This window comes from Cetorhinus maximus, chromosome 10, assembly GCF_964194155.1.
Source record: "Cetorhinus maximus chromosome 10, sCetMax3.hap1.1, whole genome shotgun sequence".
NCBI lineage: Eukaryota > Metazoa > Chordata > Chondrichthyes > Lamniformes > Cetorhinidae > Cetorhinus > Cetorhinus maximus.
Window position 1 is genome coordinate 127,146,044 of NC_135888.1, and position 19,639 is coordinate 127,165,682.

The 19,639-nt window shown below is 45.1% G+C and overlaps 1 protein-coding gene across 6 annotated transcripts in view; it reads right to left on the minus strand.

Annotated features, from left to right (window-relative positions):
* p4ha2 (procollagen-proline, 2-oxoglutarate 4-dioxygenase (proline 4-hydroxylase), alpha polypeptide 2) overlaps positions 1–19,639 on the minus strand; it is a 111,769-nt gene that overhangs the window by 57,125 nt on the left and 35,005 nt on the right. For all 6 annotated transcript variants that reach the window (XM_078551108.1, XM_078551110.1, XM_078551109.1 and 3 more), the window contains exons 3-6: positions 17,456–17,552; positions 15,909–16,060; positions 11,973–12,110; positions 6,969–7,208 (exon numbers count right to left, since the gene is read on the minus strand). In XM_078551108.1, the coding sequence (XP_078407234.1) occupies positions 6,969–7,208; positions 11,973–12,110; positions 15,909–16,060; positions 17,456–17,552 (627 nt within the window). The remainder of the gene's footprint in view (positions 1–6,968; positions 7,209–11,972; positions 12,111–15,908; positions 16,061–17,455; positions 17,553–19,639) is intronic.

Below are 19,639 nucleotides of genomic sequence, written 5' to 3' on the forward strand. Positions count from 1 at the left end.
CCCACATAACGGCTGGGATTTTCCGGCTCGTTGCGGGTGGGACCCGCCGTGGGCGAGGAGACGCCCCAACCAGGAGTCCATTGACTTGCGGCGGGACCGGAAGATCCCAGTGAATGTGCTAGGGCTCCAATAGGTTTATCCGAACACATCAGGAAATTGTGTTTGGACATATTCCTGGAGATTCTGTCACATGGTCTCCCCGCCTGCAGCTACCCCAACCTGACACTCCCACCACCGGCTGCCTGACACGTCCATTCCTGCGAAGCTGGCCAACTGGAAAGCAAACATATTGGCCGGAATTTAGTTCTAGTGACAGGACCCCCTCTTCCCTGCCACCAGTAGTTACAGAACTAGTTGGAGACCTGTGTCACTTTTGTGGAGGATGCCTGATGCTATTTACATATCAATCAGGTACTTAACTGGCCAGCATCAAGCTTTCCACGCAATCAAACTCCCAGTGGGGCGGAAATCCTGCCCCCGAGAACAGCCGGCTGGCAGAGGCTAGCAGCTCTCCATTACTGGCAGTGCCATGGGGAGTGGTGGCTGCTACCGGTCATACTCCCAGGTCTAGCCAGAGGATCGCCACTGGATCCCAGGACACAGGTGAGTGGGGCGGGATGGGGGTTGTTAGGAGGAGCTCACCAGAGAGAGGCGGGGGAAGCGGGGTTGGAGGCAAAGGGGTGGCTTTCAGCATTCACTTCCCCCATCCTCAACTTCCCAATGCCGGGTCCAAATCGGGCACTGAGTGCCTGTCAATGACGGAAACCCCCCAACAGGCCACTGGCAAACAAGACAAGGTTTGTGGGGTGGCCTTCAGGGGCACAGAGGAACAGTGCGAGTCCTGGTTAATGTCCAAGCCACAATGAAATTCTGCTGGGTTCGGGTATAATTAGTGTTAAATGGCTCATTAATTCGCCCAATTAACATCCCACTGCCAGCAGTTTAAATTCCCGTGTTAATAGGATTCCCGCCCCCAAACTAATTAGGGACAGTTTTCCCACCAGGAATGCAACACGGGTGCGCCACCCGATTCTCCCAGCACGCCCCCACCACCCCACTACTATGCCCGCTCAGGTGGGCACCATTAAATTCAGCCCATTATTATCAGATTGGGTGATGCTTGTCTGTCATTCGAAGAGCCTTTTATTCCCCATCTCCAATAATTTTATATTTAATAAACAAAAGCTTACCATGACAATGAAAAGAAAGCCGGGTTTTTTTTTTGATTGTCCCTAATGAATTTTCTCCCGTTGTTCACAGGGCCAGGAGATTAATCTTCGGATCATCGGATTCCCAGCCAATCCTGGAGGATTGGCAACCTGATGTAAAAGGGGTCATTTTATTCATCTATAAGGTCGGCAGGAGTTCTTGCCTGCGGCAAAATGTATCCTGGTCTTGTAAATTCTTGTATGCACTGTCCATGGTTTCTTGATTCCTGAGCTGGCGTTTCAGGTTTGACAGGCGAAGGCAGATCCATAACCACACAAGCTAGTTCATTATAACATTTATTTATTCTCTGGAGATAGATCAATAAAAGCAGGAATCCTAAATGTGAAGCAAGCTCGATGTCCAAGAAAAACAAGCCATTTTGAAGTTTCAAAGTAGAGCTTTAATCTCAAATCATTGAGGTATTAATGATAGGCTGTATGAACACATGAGTGCAGGTCAACGTCTTCCCATTTGTTAAAGAATCGCAGTGTAAGTGAAGATTATGGGCTGAATTTTTCCCCCGTTGGGGGGGACGTTGACGAGCGGGCGCGTACGGGCGCGCTTCCAATTGTAGGCGCGGCGCCATTTTACGTGGGGGGGCCAATTAAGGCCCACCCAGCGTGATATCCACACAGAAGCATTATGCACTCCCTGTGCGGGCAGGGGGTGGGGGTGGAATCCCAAAATCGAGAGTGCGCTCTTTCGCACATGCACACGAAAGAGCACACTCATCTCCCTGAGGCTAAGTGCTGCCTCAGGGAGATCGTCGGTAAATGTAAAAAAGACAAAAATAGAAAAATAAAATTTCCCTTACATATCCCCTCATGTGACAATGTCACATGAGTTGGGACATGTCCATAATTTTTACCAAATCTTTATTAAAATTTTTTAAAGCCTACACGAAACCTCATCCCGCCGGTGGATGAGGTTTCATGTTTTTTCCATTTCCCGCCGGGGCTCCTGGCCTGCCCGCCAACCTTAAGGTTGGACAGGCAGGTCCTTTAATTAGTTAATTGATCCTGTCAATGGCCTCAATTGGCCATTGACAGGTCGGCGGGCCCACAGCTGATTTTGCTGCACTCCCGCCTTCCTGAAAATTTAAATCGGGCGCGGTGACATCGGGGGTTCAGCCCGACATCACCGCGCGTCATTTTACACATCGGCGAGCGGGGGTGGGGCCCGCTCGCCGACTCGTAAAATTCTGCCCTATGTTACCAAATTCAAACACACTCTGATACACTGAGGCGCCGTTTAGTACTAACAAACACGCACGTACACATTACCCACACGCACCATTCGTGAAAGGCAGGCAAGATCTGCAACGCTTAAAATGAAATGGAATTTTTAATATATATATAGGAGAGGTGTCTAAGCAAAGTAACTATGTACAATGTAATTATACAGCAGGTATTGTTGTTCTTTGAAAAGGAAGCCCTGCGAACAGCTGCTGCAATCATTTAAAGAGCCTCAGCAATCTTTGAAAATTTAAGATGTCACCTGTGTCTCAGTGAACAGTATGGTTGCCTCTCCGTAAGGACTTGTGGATTCAGGTCCCATTTCAGAGCCCTGAACATAAAACTTATACTGACACTTGTTATGACCACGACCGGTGCTAATTTCTGCGCAAACCAAACTCCAGGCGGAAACTTGGCTTACGGGCCATAACCTTTTTTTTGTATTCTGAAAGCGAGAAGACACCATACCAATCTCAGCAGTAAGAGGTCCAGTAACATTTTCAGGATTAAATAAAAATTTAAAGTAAAATTTTGATTAAACCAAAGTAAAAGAAAATTTAAGCACACAAGATTACAGTTACACAATTAACGTTAGACTTACAAAACATTCCCCCAAAACTCTTTACTTGGCCAAACCCACAAGTAAACACCTTCCAGGCAACATTCCCTTATAGGTGTCTAGTATGAAATCCAGTAATATTACACAAGGCAAACCGCTGTAGCTTTAATAAAGGTGTACCACATGACCTTTACCCTCTTCCACTCTGCGGTGGAATCCACTTCAGAATAAAACTGCTTGCTGCAGCCCAAAACTTTTCTGGCTTGACTGGATGGGTGATTCAAGCTGCATCCTCTGTGGTTGAGAGTAGTCTGTTTCGGCCAGACTGAATTGTGGTTTTAGGTAGTTACGGTGGAGAGATAGCACCGCTACTAATAGTATTGTGCAACACCAAAACTTATTTACAGATCCACTGAGAGACATTGGGAACTGGGAATCTGAAAGCCAATGTTAAAGCAATGTTTCCCTCTGAGTTTTGGCACCTATTGTCTAACGAATGAGCAGAATTAAAACATGTTATTTAGCAAAGAAATCAATGGGGGGGTCAAAGTAGCTTAAACATTCACACACACACTTTCCTCTCAGGTGCATGTGAAAGATCCCATGGGCTGGACTTTCATTGATTTGGGATGACTCGTGAGCCCTTTAAAGGTCCCAACCCCACTCCTGGGCTGCCTGATTTTCAGGAATGACTCGAAAGGACGCGGACTGGTTTGGGTCAAAAGGCCACATCCAGCATTCCAGACCTGGCTTTTCTTTTTTAATCCATTCACGGGATGTGGGTGTTGCCGGCTAGGCCAGCATTTATTGCCCATCCCTAATTGCCCTTGAGAAGGTGATGTTCAGCTGCCTCTTGAACCGCTACAGTCCATGGCTGGCTCCATTGCGGAGATAAGCATGTCCTACTCCCCTGCAATTTTCAAGGAGTTGGGCCAGGTTTTTAAGAGTCATGGTTCATGGCCCCTCAGAGGAGTCGTGAACATTAGTCTACATGATGGCACCTTTAAAAAAGTGAGTTCAAAATATCCTCCTCATGCCCTCTATGCTAAGGTAAGGCCTCCCCACCCCTCATGCCACCCCTATGCCCCTCATCCCCACCCATGACCCCCAATTGCCCCCATGCCAAGCTATGACACCCCCCTCCACCATGGCCTCTTATTGCTTTTATGCCAAGCTATGGCACTCCAGCCGCCACCCATGGTCCCTATGCCAAGCTAGGACACATCCATGTCCATTGGTTCTACATAGTGGGTCAATGAACCCTAGAGTGACAGTAGGATGTGTAAAAAAAAAGCAGTCATTTCACTACAGGGCAATAACAGCGTCAATCATCCTGACCCTTTAAAGTATCAATTGGCTGAGAGCCCAGAAATCCATTACTCTTGTTGAAACACCTGAGCTCCAGGGAAAACATTGCTTGATTGACAGCTCTGGCTCTCTGATCTCTGCTGTCAATTTCACAATTTTTTTTTACAGGAGGTTAAGAGGTTTCAAGGCTTGTGGTTTCTGTTATTGATAGTTGAAAGGGTCTGGATGAGTGACACTTCTGTAGTGAAATTAACTTATTTTAAAATAATGAACGATATGTCTGTTTTTTATAAAGCTTTTCTTTTGCTCGTCCTATTGTCACTATGGGGTTCATTGGTTCTATTCAGTGTATAGTGGCTCAATAGGCATGGAAGTGCCATAGCTCGGCATAAGGAAGCCATAGGGCATGGGTAGGGGGGCATGAGGTGGCATGGATGGGGCATGGGGAGTGTGTGGGTTGGTGAGGTTGGGAGGGCTTTTCTATCTTTATTTTAACTGGGACGAAGTCCCACATCACCAAGGCAGGCCTTTTAAACAGCCCGCCTCGGCACCCGGCAACCCCTATGGCTGTCTCCTTACTTCTTCCCGGGTTGTATGACGCAGCTCCAGCCCGCACCCGCCCCCTGGAAATGAAGATCCCGTCTTTGCGGGAACTTTCACCCAAGGCAGGCAGGCTAAGCTGGGATCTTTCCTGACTCCCTCTACCCGGTGCGACGTTGAAAATCCAGCCCAGTGTCACTATTCGCAGACAGGCAGGGGAGTTCTCCCCACCCCCCCCCCCCCCCCCCCCCTGGTATCCTGGCCAATATTTACTCCTCAGTTAAGGTCATTAAAATGGCTAACAAGTCATTATCAAGCAGGACCTTCATAAGTGCAACATGTCTGCCACGTTTCCTACTTTATAAATGTGACTACATTTGGGAAATATTTAATTGGCTGTAAACACTCTGAGATGTTCTGAAGTTGTGAAAAATGTTGCATGTCCTTTCCAGTGTGTTAGCTTTCACAGCTGTCTATTGTGGAGTTGGAAGTTTATGTAAATCTCAGATTTCTGGGGTGAATAGCTGTGCAATAAAAGGTTGCCAAGATATCGAGCAGCACCAAGCACATTCAGAAATATTTGCCTGCTGCATTCATGGAAAAAAGTGGGTAAGCTTGTTTGGCCTAATGGTCTTTTCCAAGATTTTTTTTAAAAAGAAAAATGTATTGCTATTCTAGATTTAGTCTTGTCCTTTACAATTGGATCCTAAACCTTCTGCTAGATTTCTTTCTTCTTTCTCTAGCTCTGTTTTAATCACAAATCTAAATTCAAACTTTTTGTAGTAATATTGCATAACATAACAATTTTGGCGTTTAAAAGACAAATAACTCTTAGGGCATGGATGTCACTGGCAAGGCTGCCATTTATTGCCCACCCTTAGTTGCCCTCAGTGCCTTCTTGAATGACTGGACGCTGTTTGATACAACTGTATGGCCGGCTAGGTTAATCCAGAGTTAAGAGTCAAGTCCATTGGTGTAGGACTGGAGGCAAAGATAGGCCAGACCAGGTAAAGGTAGCAAGTCTCCCTCCCCGAAAACCATTAATGACCCATGTTGGATTTTACATCAATTCAACAGCTTCTTGGTCACTTTTCCTGACACTCAGAGGGCTGTGAGCCTTTGGAACTCTCTTCCACAAAAGGAGGTGGAAGCAGAGTCTTTGAATATTTTTAAGTTAGAGGTAGGTAGATTCTTGATAAGCAAGGGGTGAAAGGTTATCGGGGGTAGGCGGAAATGTGGAGTTGAGGCTACAATCAGATCAGCCATGATCTCAGTGAATGGCAGAGCAGGAGTTGAAGGGCCGAGTGGCCTACTCCTGCTCCTAATTTGGATGTTTGTACCAGCTATTATTTACAATAAAAATTGAAAATGCTGGGAATACTCAGCAGATCAGGCAGCATCTGTGAGAGAGCAACAGCAGTTAACATTTCAGGTCTGTGGCCTTTCAAGAAAAGTTAGAAATGTAATAGATTTTGAGCAAGTGAATGGAGGGAGGGTCGAAAAGAACAAAACAGGCTAGGCCTATATCCAGTGGAGCTTAGAAGAATGAGAGGTAATCTGATCGAAACATATAAGATCCCGAGGGGAACTGTCAGGGTGGATTCCGGGAGGATGTTTCCTCTTGTAGGGGAAACTAGAATGAGGGGACACAGTTTAAGAAGAAGAGATGGAAATAAGGGGAATTATTTTCTCTGAGAGGGTTATTAGTCTGTGGAATTTTGTTCCCAGTGGAGGCTGGGTCATTGAATTTATTCAAGACTAAGTTAGATAACTACTATAAGGGAGTCAAGGGTTATGGGGACTGACAGGAAAGTTGAGTTGAGACCCACAACCAGATCAACCATGATCTTATAGAATAGCGGAGCAGGTTCAAAGGGCCGAATGGCCTACTCCTGCTCCTAAGTCCTAAGTTCCTATGTAAAAAGGTCTGCGATAGGGAGGAGAGATTTACTTCCCAGATTTAATTTAAACTCAATTCTCATTTTCAGATTGCCGTGGTGGGATTTGAACTCACGCGTTCTCTATCTTCTCAGTCTAGGCCTCTGGGTCATCAGTGCAGTAACACAACCACAACGCTACCATACCCTTCTATTGTGTTGGTTATTCTGTATTCTTACCGGCAGCAATTAAGCGCTTTGTCAGATCAACAGCACGACGGATGTCGCCCATTTGGTATACAGAATAGCTGAGGTAGTCCAGTGCTTCAGCCTGTGTTACGGCACTAGGCTCCCCTTCTTCCAGCTGCTTGAGGGTTTGCTGCATCCACAGCACGGTGTGGTAGTAATCACCATCACTGTATGCTATCTTCCCCAGCTCAAAGGAATCCTCGACAGTCAGGAAGACGATATGCTGCGCGCCTGTGAGAGAAAGTTGGCAACTGTATGAATTACCAACAACAACTTGCATTTATACAGCATCCTTAAAGTAGTAAAGCATCCCAAGGTGTATCGCAGGAATTTTACCAAATATGTTTGACACTGAGCAAGGTAAGGAGATATTAAGACAAGTGAGTAAGATCTTTGGTAAAGAGGTAGATCTTAAAGAGCAGTGTAAAAGAGGTAGAGTGGCTTAGGTGGGGAATTTCAGAGCATAGGGCCTAGGTAGTTGAAAGCATGGCCACCAGTAGTGGAGTGACTAAAATCAGGGATATGCAAGAATCCAGAATTTGAGCAGGGCAGGTATTTAGAGATTACAGAGAGGTATAGATAGACCAGCACCAAACAGATCAATAAAATACAATCTTAATGGACTGCAATTTACATACGAACATACGAATTAGGAGCAGGAGTAGGTCACTCAGCCCCTCCAGCCTGCTTTGCTATTCAATAAGATCATGCCTGATCTGATTGTAACCTCAACTCCACACTTGCGCCTACCCCCAATAACCTTTCACCTCTTAGATTCTTGATAAACAATCTACCTCTCCCTTAATAATATTCTCTGCTTACACAGCCTTTTGAGGAAGAGTTCCAAAGTCTCACGACCCTCAGCAAACAATATTCTCCTCATCTCTGTCTTAAATGGTGACCCCTTACTTTTAAACAGTGACCCCTAGTTCTAGATTCTCCCACAAGAGGAAACATCCTTTCCACATCCACCTTGTCAAAACTCCTCTGGATCTCATGTGTTTCAATCAAGTTGCCTCTTACTCTTCTAAACTCCAGTAAATATAAGCCTAGCCTGTCCAATCTTTTCTCATAAGACGACCCACTTATTCCAGGTATTAGTTTAGTAAATTACATTCTCTGAACTGCATCCAATGCATTCACATCCTTCCTTAAATAAGGAGACCAATACACTGCACAGTACTCCAGCTGTGGTCTCACCAATGTCCTGTTTAACTGAAACATAACCTCCCTACTTTTGTATTCAATTCCCCTCGCAATAAACAATAACATTATATTAGCTTTGCTAACTACTTGCTGTACCTGCATACTAACCTTTGCAATTCATGCACTAGGATGTCCAGATCCCTCCACATCTCAGAGCTCTGCAATCTCTCACCATTTAGATAATATGCTTCTTTTTTATTCTTCCTGTCCAAATGGACAATTTCATATTTTCCCACATTATACTCCATTTACCAGATCTCTGCCCACTCAGTTAACCCATCTAAATCCCTTTGTAGACTCCTTATGTCCTCTTCACAACTTACTTTCCGATCTATCTTTGTGTCATCAGCAAATTTAGCAACCATATCTTCAGTCCCTTCATCCAAGTCATTTATATAAATTGTAAAGAGTTAAGGCCCCAGAACTGATCCCTGTGGCACACCGTTCGTTACATCTTGTCAACCAGAAAATGACCCATTTATGCCTACTCTCTGCTTTCATGCCCTCATAATGGCCCTATTTAAGTTTAAAAGATTAGTCGTAGGCCTGCTCTTCTCTCCCTCAAACTGAATGTAAAAGTCAGTCATATTATGATTGCAGTCACCTAGGGGCACCTTCACTACCGATCATTAATTAATCCTATCTCCTTCCACAATAACAGCCTGGTACAGCCTGCTCTCTGGTTGGCATTAGAATGTGCCATTCTAAGAAATTACCTGAAAGCATTCTATGGGCAGAATCTTTAGGTTGGCGTGCGGGTGCACACCAGGCCCGATTGGACACGAAATCACACGAGATGATGTCAGGCGAGCATCCCGATGTCATCCCGCGCTCGGGCGATATTTCAGTTGGCAGGGCGCACGTGAGTGTCGGAAGCGCACCCGCCGACAATTAAGACGACAGTTAAAGTTGTTAAAGTTCCAATTGTCCCCGATTTTTCGTGGTCCATCCAACCTTAAGGTTGGTGATCGGGTGAATCTGCCAGGTGGACTTTGCATTTTTGACGAAACCTCATCCAAGGGTAGGATGAGGTTTCCGTTATTAAATAAAAAAAAATAAAAATGTATGGGCAGTATTTTTTTCATGTATATATTCAGGTGACTGATTGTGATGCGTGGACATTTTTTTCCGGATTTTAAAATCTTTACTTAATTGTTTTGAAGTCTTCAGCTCCCTGAGTCAGCTCTCTGCCTTCAGGGAGCTTTTATTCAGCGCTCTCCTGCACTTAGGTCAGCGTCCGCCCTCCTCCCGCCCCCACCCTGGCAGCGCTGAGCATTTCAGCGTGCGCTTCACACTGGCTGGCTGCTAATTGGCCAGCCAGCGTGAAATTGCGGTCGGGGGCTGATCGCGGGCGGTGGTCCATTCCCTGGCCACTCCCGAGCCCACCGGTTGCGCTCGTACACTGTCCTAAAAATCCTGCCCTATGACTTCCTCATCTAGGCTATCTTTGCCCACCTGATTTTTCCAGTCTATGGGCAGGATCTTCCGGTCGGTGAGTTGGGGGCAGGGCCAGTGGAACTCCCGACATCACCCTGCGTCATTTCCATTTTCAGGTTGGCGGGGGGCACAGTCGAGTCAGCTGCGTGCCCACCGACCTGTCAACGGCCTATTGAGGCCATTAACAAACTAATTAAGGTCATTAATGGACCTGCCCGTCCAACCTTAAGGGTTATCAGGCAGGCCGGGAGCCCTGGTGGGCTTTGGAAAAAGCACGAAGCCTCATCCACGCGCATGATGACATTTAAATTTTTATCCAATCTTTCTGTAAAAGTTATGGACATGTCCCAACTCATGTGATAGTGTTACATGAGGGGACATGTCAGGGAAATTTTTTTATCATTTGTATTAAAAATTTCAATTCTGAGCCGATCTCCCTGAGGCAGCACTTAGCCTCAGGGAGATCTGTGCGCTCTTTTGTGCGCATGTGCGAAAGAGCGCAACTCCCAGCTGAGAGAATCACCCCCCCCCACACCCTGCACAGAGAGTGCATAGCCTTTATTGGCCTGCCCACATAAAATGGCGGCGTGCCCCCAAGCAGGGGCGCCAATCGGAGGCATGCCCACTCCCGCGCCCACTCCCGCACCTCCCCCTCAACGGGAGGAAAATTTTCCCCTATATGTAGTTTAAAATCCCCCATGATTACCGCCATATCTTTCTGACCCATTATTTTTTCCTTATACCCCAGCCTACCATGTGGTTACTGTCAGGGGGCCTGTACACCACTCCCACAGATGACTTCTTGCCTTTATTGTTTCTCATTTCTACCCAAACCGCTTTTACATCCTGGTTTTCTGAGCTCATCCCTCACTATTGTGCTAATTTCACCGTTAATTAGCAGAACCACCCCTCCTCCTTCTCCTAGCTTCCATTCCCTCCTAAATGCCATGTTCAGGTTCTAATCTATGTCATTCTGCAGTCCCTGTAATGGCTATCAGATCATACTTATTTGTTACTATTTGCGCTATCAGTTCATCTGTTTTGTTTCGAATGCTACATGCATTCAGATACAGAGCCTTTAGTTTTATCCTTTTATTATTTATGTAACCTCTAGCCTTACCTGCTGACTTACTCATAGATTTGTACTCTCTGTCCCTTTCTGTCATGGCCTGTTTATCATTTCCCACATTAATAACTTTCTCTCTTGCCTTTTTTCTGACTAATGATCAAGGTATATGAGAAGCGACTGAGGAGGCTAAGGCATTTTGATAAACCAATGCTCAGATTTACTTCCTTAGCTTCATTGCAGGAACAAAAAGAAAATACTAAACAATATTGTTTTTCATTTTTAATTAAAGTATGTCTGCACTACTTAAATCAGCTGGGCTTATGACAGTATAAATGGTGGATGATTGATATTCATTTACTGCTTTTGGATTTTCTCTACTGCTCGTCAACCAACAAACTAAGAAATATTTCAAGGATATAGCTGATGTTTAGGATGCGCGGCAGGCCTGGTGGGTACTATCGGACAAGCCCCGATGAAAAAGCCGCAGGGCTGAAAAGATCACAGCCGAGGCCATAACTGATCCTGTCGAAGGGGTTTCGCCCTCCACGCTGATGGCCATAACAGCTCTGGGCCCTTTTTTTAAATTTTAAATTCTCTGCAGGAATTCAAGAGCGCCTCCATTTTGAGGCGGCCTCACGCTCCCCTTTCTCCCTCAGCGGTGCCCACTTCTCCCATTGGGGCTGCCGGCCATCCAATACACAAGCCCTCCGATTGGGCCTCCCATGTTGCTGTTCCATCTTCCCTCCTTAATTGGACAGCAAAGGCCAGACGTGGCCTCTTAATTAGCCGTTTTCTGTAAGATTGCGCTGGTGCACCAGTGCCAGACGCCTGTGGTGTCAGGGGCTTGTGAAAGAAAAAACGAGAATCTCTATTTTTTTTTAGTATTTTCTTTTGTTCTCGGGGAGGGAGCTTAGGAACTAAATCTGAGCATTAGCTTGTCTAATGCATCGCTGGGTTCCTGACACCCGTGTGGAAAATTCAGCCTGAGGTAGCTAATAAGAGGGAATACAAATTGAATTTGCTTTTTCCCTTTCTCTGAAGAAGCCCTTTATTTGCTGTAATTTTCTTCCAGTTACCCAGCACTGCTGAAATAGGGAATTTGTCATTTTTTGGTTGTTATGCCAATGCACTGCGGTACCAGGCCACCCAAGGTGGACACTCCAGCAGCAGCTCACGGATGCAAATTCCAAATTCAGGTCAAGCAGCTGCAATGACGCAACTCAATACAAGTTGTGCTGTCCACATTTTACCAACAGTAGTCTGTATCCCACTGTTCTAAGTACCTGGCAGCCTGCCCTTGGATATACTTTCTGAATCCAGTCTGTAGGTGTCCTGCAAACGCAAGAGGGCCTTCGCCGCTCCACTCTCATCTTCATCTGTCGGAAAGTTCTCCCGTTGGATCGAGAGATTAGCAATGAACGCTATCGAGCAACAGAAAAGAAAATGCAATTATGAGAAATTCCAAAAATAAAACTCAAATAGTTGAACAGTACACTTCATGAATGTCTTATTTAACATAATGCTGCCCCAATTGCTTGCAAAACCAGAAAATGGAGAGTAGAGTTGTCCAAGTTACATAGTAGAACAAACAAGTTGATGAACTGTGATATCATAAAACCAAGGCACCCAAGATTCAATCACTCAGTAAACTCAGCTCTACCTGTCCCACCCCCCTCAACCAACTTATCTTTCACCTCTTTTCTATTTTTCCTTAGTTCTGTTGAAGAGTCATATGGACTCGAAACATTAACTGTGTTCCCCTCTGCAGATGCTGTCAGACCTGCTGAGTTTTTCCAGGTATTTTTATTTTTGTTTTCAAGCACCAGTCTATACTAAATTGACTGACTGCAGCTGGAGTAGCTTCAGTTCCATTGTTGTTCCAAGTTTTCCTGGACCAGAAAATAGGAGGAAGAAAGCAAAATTCAACTAGGCTTCTTGCCTCTCACTGATGAAAAGGGCATAAATAGATGCTGGGTGAGGTCAGCTGATTGTGCCAGCCTGGAATTATTTAATGTCACAATAGCTTTTCTCACCCACAATATTTAATACTGGCACAAGCTGATTCAAAGGGGTCAGTTGACTGGAATGGGTACAAAGTGACATCAGCAAGACTGTGGGTAAAATCTTTAGCTTGGTGGGCGGGCGTGCGCCTGATCGAGCGTAAAATGATGCGCGATGATATCACACGAGATGGGACATGTTAATAAGAAACACATAAACTTTATTAAAGTTTTTAAAAACGGACATGAAACCTCATCCTGCCAGTGGATGAGTTTTCATGTATTATCAGAAGCCCGCTGGAGCTCCTGGCCTGCCCGCCAGCCTTAAGGTTGGACGGACAGGGTCTTTCACAATCTTAATTATCCTGTCATTGGCCTTAATTAGCCATTGACAGGTTGGTGGGCGGACAGCTGATTTCGCTGTCCGCCCGCCTTCCTGAAAATTCAAAGGGACCGGGATGACGTCGGGGGTTCCTCCCGACGTCATCCCACATCATTTTGCCCTTGGCGAGCGGGCCCCACCCCCAAATCGCCGACGGGAAAATCCTGACCAATAAAACATGTCCCCTCATGTGACTCTACCACAGGGACATGTTATTAATTCAATTGGAAAACTTTAATTTTAATTTTATTTGCTTTTGGAAACCTCATCCCGCCCGTGGATGAGGTTTCCAAAAAAATGCAAAGGCCGCCCGGCCTTTTCGCCTGCCTGCCAACCATTAGCTTGGACGGGCCGGGAAAAATTCACCTTAATTGATTATTTAATGGCCTGAGCAAGTCTTTTAATAGTCAGCGGGCGCACTGCCGACTCCGGCGCACGCCCCCCTGACCAAACTATCGCACGACTGTGCGTTGATGTTGGCACGCTCGGCCGACGTCAACGTGTGTCATTTCACGCTCGAGGGGGTCGAGTGCACACCTGCCTGCTGAGAGAAAACTCCGTCCCAAAGAATAAGACATTTATTTCAGAAGAGAAATGAACTATACTGCGCGAGGCAAAAAGGTTGGAAAGATTTCAATGCAAACCCCAGGAAATGATTCAAATCACACATTCCTTCAGCCCAACTATACCTTTATAGATACACACAAATTCATGGGCAGAATTTTACATCACGCGGATGGGCGCTCGAACTGATCGGGTGTAAATTGCGCGCAATGAAGCCGGGCAAGCGTCCCGAGGTCATTGAGCACTCACGCTATAGTTCAGTCAGCGGGCGGGCGTGAGATCAGCGTGGGGATTCATCACGCATAAAAATTTTAAAGAGATCGCTCCGCTAGTATAAAATACTACTGTCCCAACACAGGAGTATCTGTCACACATGTGGTAAATGTTTATATAAAGAAATTCCCAATTTATAACAACGCTACAGCTTCTGTAAGCTCCATAAGCCATCCCCACCTACCAGAATGCCATGTAAATCATATGATATATTTCTGTGATACAAGTGAATAGGGGAACATCCACTATTTATTATTTAGGTTTTCAAATGTTAACATTACTTAGAAACTGCTTTCTACCTTTCCAGCTTTAAAATTCCTTGTCAAAAATCTTTCAGTCTCCAGTTCCAGTCTCTCCCTCCAAGACTTTTCCATTATCTCTATCCATGTCTCGTTCCTTTTCTCTATCACTGTTTCCCCATTGCTCTTCACTCCTAATTCATACTCCAATCTCTACCAATTGGATGTTCATCTGTTCTCTGTAAAGCACCCTGGGATGTTTCCTATTTTTAAGTGGCTGCACAAATGCAAGTTGTTGTTTTTAAATAGACTATTTGGATCCTGAGGACAGGTGTAGTTGGGTGTCACATACTAAGTGAAATGCAGCATTTGCTTCACACGCTTAGTGACTAGGACATTCCAAAATAGACACTTCAGCATCAATTTTGACTGGCGGTGCAAGTACAGTAGGCAGAGACTGAAAGCAGGCGGAAAATCGCCCGGCCTATGGCAGAGTAAATCTGGGAGGTTTTAACTCTCGGGCATCAATTAAATGATTTCAATTGGACTCCCACCTAAATCCAGGTGGGAACAATGGGGAAGCTGCTGCCCGGAACCTAATGGTAAGTCTTTAAGTGGGCAGAGTGGTTTCTAGGGCGATAAAGGTTGGGGAGAGGGATGGAAAGCCAGGGCAGGGAAGATCCAAGGTTTCCCTTATTCAGGCCTGGAGAGCACTCCTGCTCTACCTGACCCACATGGGAACCTTTAAAAGCCAAGTTACCTAGGGCTCTCCTGATCCCGCCTGACACCAGGAGCAGAAATTTCCCCCTGTCGGGGGGATTGTGCGGGGGGAGGACACGAACCCACTCAGCGCCCCCAATCGGGGACGCGCCGCCATTTTACATGGGCGGGCCAATTAAGGCCCACCTAGCGTGACCCTTGCCCGGAAGCGATGAACACTCCCTGTGTGGGCGGGGGTGGGATTCCCTGAGTCGGGGCCTGCGCTCTTTCACGCATGTTTAAGTTTTAAACATCCAAATAAATAAATTAAAAACTTTTAAAACATGTCACATGAGCTGGGACATGTCGATGAATTAAAAAAAAAAAAAAAATTTTATTGAATTTTTAAACACTTCATGAAACGTCATCCCGCCCGTGGATGAGGTTCCATGAAAAATGCGAAGGCCGCCTGGGCTCTTCGTCTGCCTCCCCCGTCAACCTTAAGGTTGGCGGGCAGCTCATTTAATTATTTCAATTAGTTTTTAACAGGCCTTTGACAGTTCGGCGGGCATGCAGCTGACCCAGCTGTGCGCCCACCGAACTGAAAATCTAAATGGCGCACGATGACATCGGGATGCCCGCCTGACGTCACCGCGCGTCATTTTACGCATCGGCAAGCGGGCCCCGTCCCCGCTCACTGAGCCAAAAATTCTACCCCAGGTTTTACTGGAGCTTCCACCGCTAGCTGTAATAAAAAATCCATCAGAATCTGAATGATGTCATTGGACTCTAACGCTAAATATTGATGTCAATGATTTGATGTCAAGGTAACTTGGCTATTGACTTGCTATCAGCTGTTTAACACTATCGCAAAGAGTTAACATCTATCCCAAGCTATGTGAAGCTTTGCTTTGACCACATGAAGTGATCCCAATACCATATTCATAATAGAAATTATAGCTATCACTCTCTACGTGGTTAAGAATGCCCCAGAAATGATACACCCATTGCATTCCCTTCAAACAGGTGGAAATCCCAATGGGTAGCACTTGCATTGCTTACCGTCAGAGGTCTGCTGTAGAACCAAATTCTCCAGTTTTGGCCAATCCGTGTTCAACCGTTTCATGAGTTTGTATGCATTCACTGGATGACCCAGATATCCTTCCGGGTCAGAGGTTGATGTGCGTGTCAGCTGATCCAGCTTTTCAGCCCAGCTATGAATGTAACAGAAGGTACTATTATTAAGAATGGGAAATTGTAATTCCACCAAAAGTTGTATCCCACAAAAGACAACTTTCTTTTTGCTAAATCCTAGTAGGGACAGGACTAGCTATTTCTCCACGATCCTGGAGTAGCCATTCATCATTGCAACTTTGAAAAGGTGAGGGGCTATTAAATGCTGGCTTATAAATTGTACTGTAGCACTGGCTGAATAATTTACTAGAGGTCTTGGTCAGTGACACAGTTATAAGAAGGCTGTGGCCCTATTTGCATAAAATGGATGATTTCACTTCTGTCGTAGACTCATATGTGCTTGCCAGTGTGATAGAAATTAGCGCTGAAGAACAAAAGCTTTTAATAGCAGCCGATAAACCGATCCAAGGACATTACAGTCAAATGCAGAGAGGAAAGCTAACTCTGCTCTGCTTGGACAATGTGCTTTATCTCCAAACTCAAGTAACTTACCTCAGGTGGTCTTTTAATTATGCATATTATGAACTTTAGAAGTAGCTATTATAAGGTGACACCTGCAGGGATTGGTAACCATGAGTCCTTTCGTCAACTCACACTGGAGGCACAGTATCAATTGCTATAACATTAAGCATGAATGAGGGGTATCTTCTGCAGGTTATAAGGAAGTAAGTAGTTGTATTGTCACTATGGGTAAATGTTTTAGCTCAGCACGTGCCCGACCCGACCGAGCATAAAGAGACGCGTGATGAAGTCGGGCGTGCATCATCGTGCACTTGTGCAATATTTTGGTCGGCGGGCGTACGCTGGAGTCGGCAGCATGCCCACTGACAATTAAAAGGCCTATTAAGGCCATTAAATGGTTAATTAGAGTAAATTTTTCGCTGCCCGTCCAACCTTCCGGTTGGTGGGTTGGCGAAAAGGCTAGGAGGCCCTTGCACTTTTTTTGGAAACCTCATTCACGAGTGGGATGAGGTTTCCAAAAGCAAATAAAAACAAATGAAAACCTTATTTTTTTCATTAATTAAACGTCCCCGCTCGTGTGACAGAGTCACATGAGGGGACATGTTTCATAACATTTGTAAAACCTTTGATTATTTTTTTGAAATCAGTTCACCTCCCTGAGACAGAGAGCTGCCTCAGGGAGATTATGTAGCAAGTATTCACGTGCATGTGGCAAGGTCACACACGCCCAGCTCGCCCTCCTCCTCCCCCTGCCCGCACAGGCAGTGCTGAGCGCTGCCGCTCGCGTTTCACGCTGGGCGGGCCTTAATTGGCTCAACGGCGTGAAATTGCCTTCTGGGCCTGATCGTGCGCGGCTGTCGGCTTCCCAACTGCCCCCACCGAGCCGGCGCGCCAAGGACAAAATTCTGCCCCGTGTCACTAAAATAGGATTTGAACATATTGCCAATAAGTACCTTTTAATTTCTGTTAATTTACTCTCTTCTGCTTTTATATATTCTTTCAGAGATTTCACCAGGTCCTTTTCCACATAAATTAAGTCTGTCATCTGACCTGAAAGAAAGAGGCAATATTTTAGAAGAAAGTTAATTGAAGAATGCCAATGCTAACAGTCGTTTGGTAGTACCGAACTTGAGTATTGCTGAAAAAAAGAGGCATTTTTTGTCAACCTTTTACCTCTTGCACTCTTCAGGGCAATTCGTAAGGAAAAAAAAACTTAGACAAAAAATGTTTCTTTTTCAGCAATGCCAATACACTAATACTTAAGAGCTCTTGGATGTGCATTATAAAATAATATTAATAATATTAATTGGTGGAAGCCAAGATTTTCCTGCACCTGCAAAATAAAACTACCAAACTCAGGTCACTTTGGGTTCTTTTTATTTACTTTGAGAATTATGAACCAAACTTGAAGTGCACAAAACTGTACAAAGAAGAACGGTCAGTGTCATGCACACGATCTTTAATCGTCTTTACCGTGCATGACTGCCACATGGTTAATATTTAATGTTGTGACTAGCTCCTTAAGAATTTACCTGCCTTGGCATAAGGTCTTTGGCGATTGGATAGCTCCAAGATAACAATGGGATTCCAGCACCAAGACAACGGAGAGGTGAACTCAGTAACTCAATAACTGAATCAGACAGCTCCACAGTGCTCCAGGGCACTGCTGATGATTGACTAGCCAGCTAGAAATCTAGATAGCAAGACCTAACATTGGGGGCCGGGGTTCTTCCCACTCAGCCCCAGGTAATCCTGAAAGCCAACCCCCCCAAGTTGGGTCAGTCCTAGCAGAGCAAACAACACTGGTAAAGATTAGGTTTCAGGAGATTAATCTCACACATTTAGGAGTGTAAGCCTTGGCACTACCAATCAGCATCCAAACCTTTTGGACTGAGGTAAGAGGGATATGTCCCTGTGGGAAGAGAGTATGCACTCAGCTGAAATTTTAACAGGAAGTGCAGAGTGATACAAGGAACAAGGACAGGCAACACAAATTGAAGGGTACAATTCTAAAGGAGGTGCAGGATTAGAGAGACCTGGATGTATTTTGCACAAATTATTGAAGGTGGCAAGGCAGGTTAGAAGGTGCTTTAGAAGACATAGGAGATTCTGGGTTTCATAAATAGAGGGAGAGAGTTCAAAACCCAAGGAGGCTATGGTGAACCTTTATAAAACACTGGTTCAGCATCAACTACATTGTCAACAATACTGCGTCAAAATCTGGGCACTACACTTTAGGAAAGATGTGAAAGTTTTCAAGAGGGTGCAGAAAAAAATTCCAAGAATGGTCCAGGGATAAGGGACTTCAGTTACGTGGATAGTTTGGAGAAGTTGGGGCTGTTTTTAGAGAAGAGGAGATTGAGAAGTTATTTGATAGAGGTATTCAAAATCATGTGGGGTCTGGAAGAGTAGATAGGGAGAAAATGTTCCCATATGTGCCAGGATTGAGAACCAGAGAACTCAGAGTTAAAGTAATTGGCAAAAGAACAAAATGCAACATGGAGGGAAATCATTTTATTAAAAATACAGCTCGTGGTAGGGAACCAGAAGATACTGATTTCAGGTAAATGGTAAAAGAACTAAAGTGAAATGAGGATAAACTTTTTTTATATAGCAACTGGTTACGATCTGAAGTGCACTGACCAAGTGTGCACTGGCGTTCAGATTCAACTGTTTCTTTCAAAAGGGAGTTGTGATAGGCAACTGCAGAGGAAAGATTTGCAGGGCTACTGGCAAAGGCAGGAGAGTGGGACTAGCTAAATTGCTCTTGTATAGAGCCAGCATAGGCGCAATGTGCCAAATGGCCTCCTGCTGTACAGCCATCATTCTACGATTCAATCCTGAGCAAACTGAAACCCTAAAGATGGGTACCAATTTCTCCATGTCTTGACTTCAATACTTTAGATGTATGACATTAGAGCCAGCTTCACAAGAACAACATCAGTGTATTTCTTAGATTGCCAACCCTCCAGGAATGAAAGATTGATCTCCAGGACCTTGCTGCCTGAAATCTAGGAGAATAAAAAAGAAACTTAGGGCACGAAAACGAATTCTGGCTTTTTTTTTTCGTTTCTCTTTGAACGCGTAACTTTATTAATTATAAAAATATTGGAGATAGAACAAAAGGCTGGGCTAGG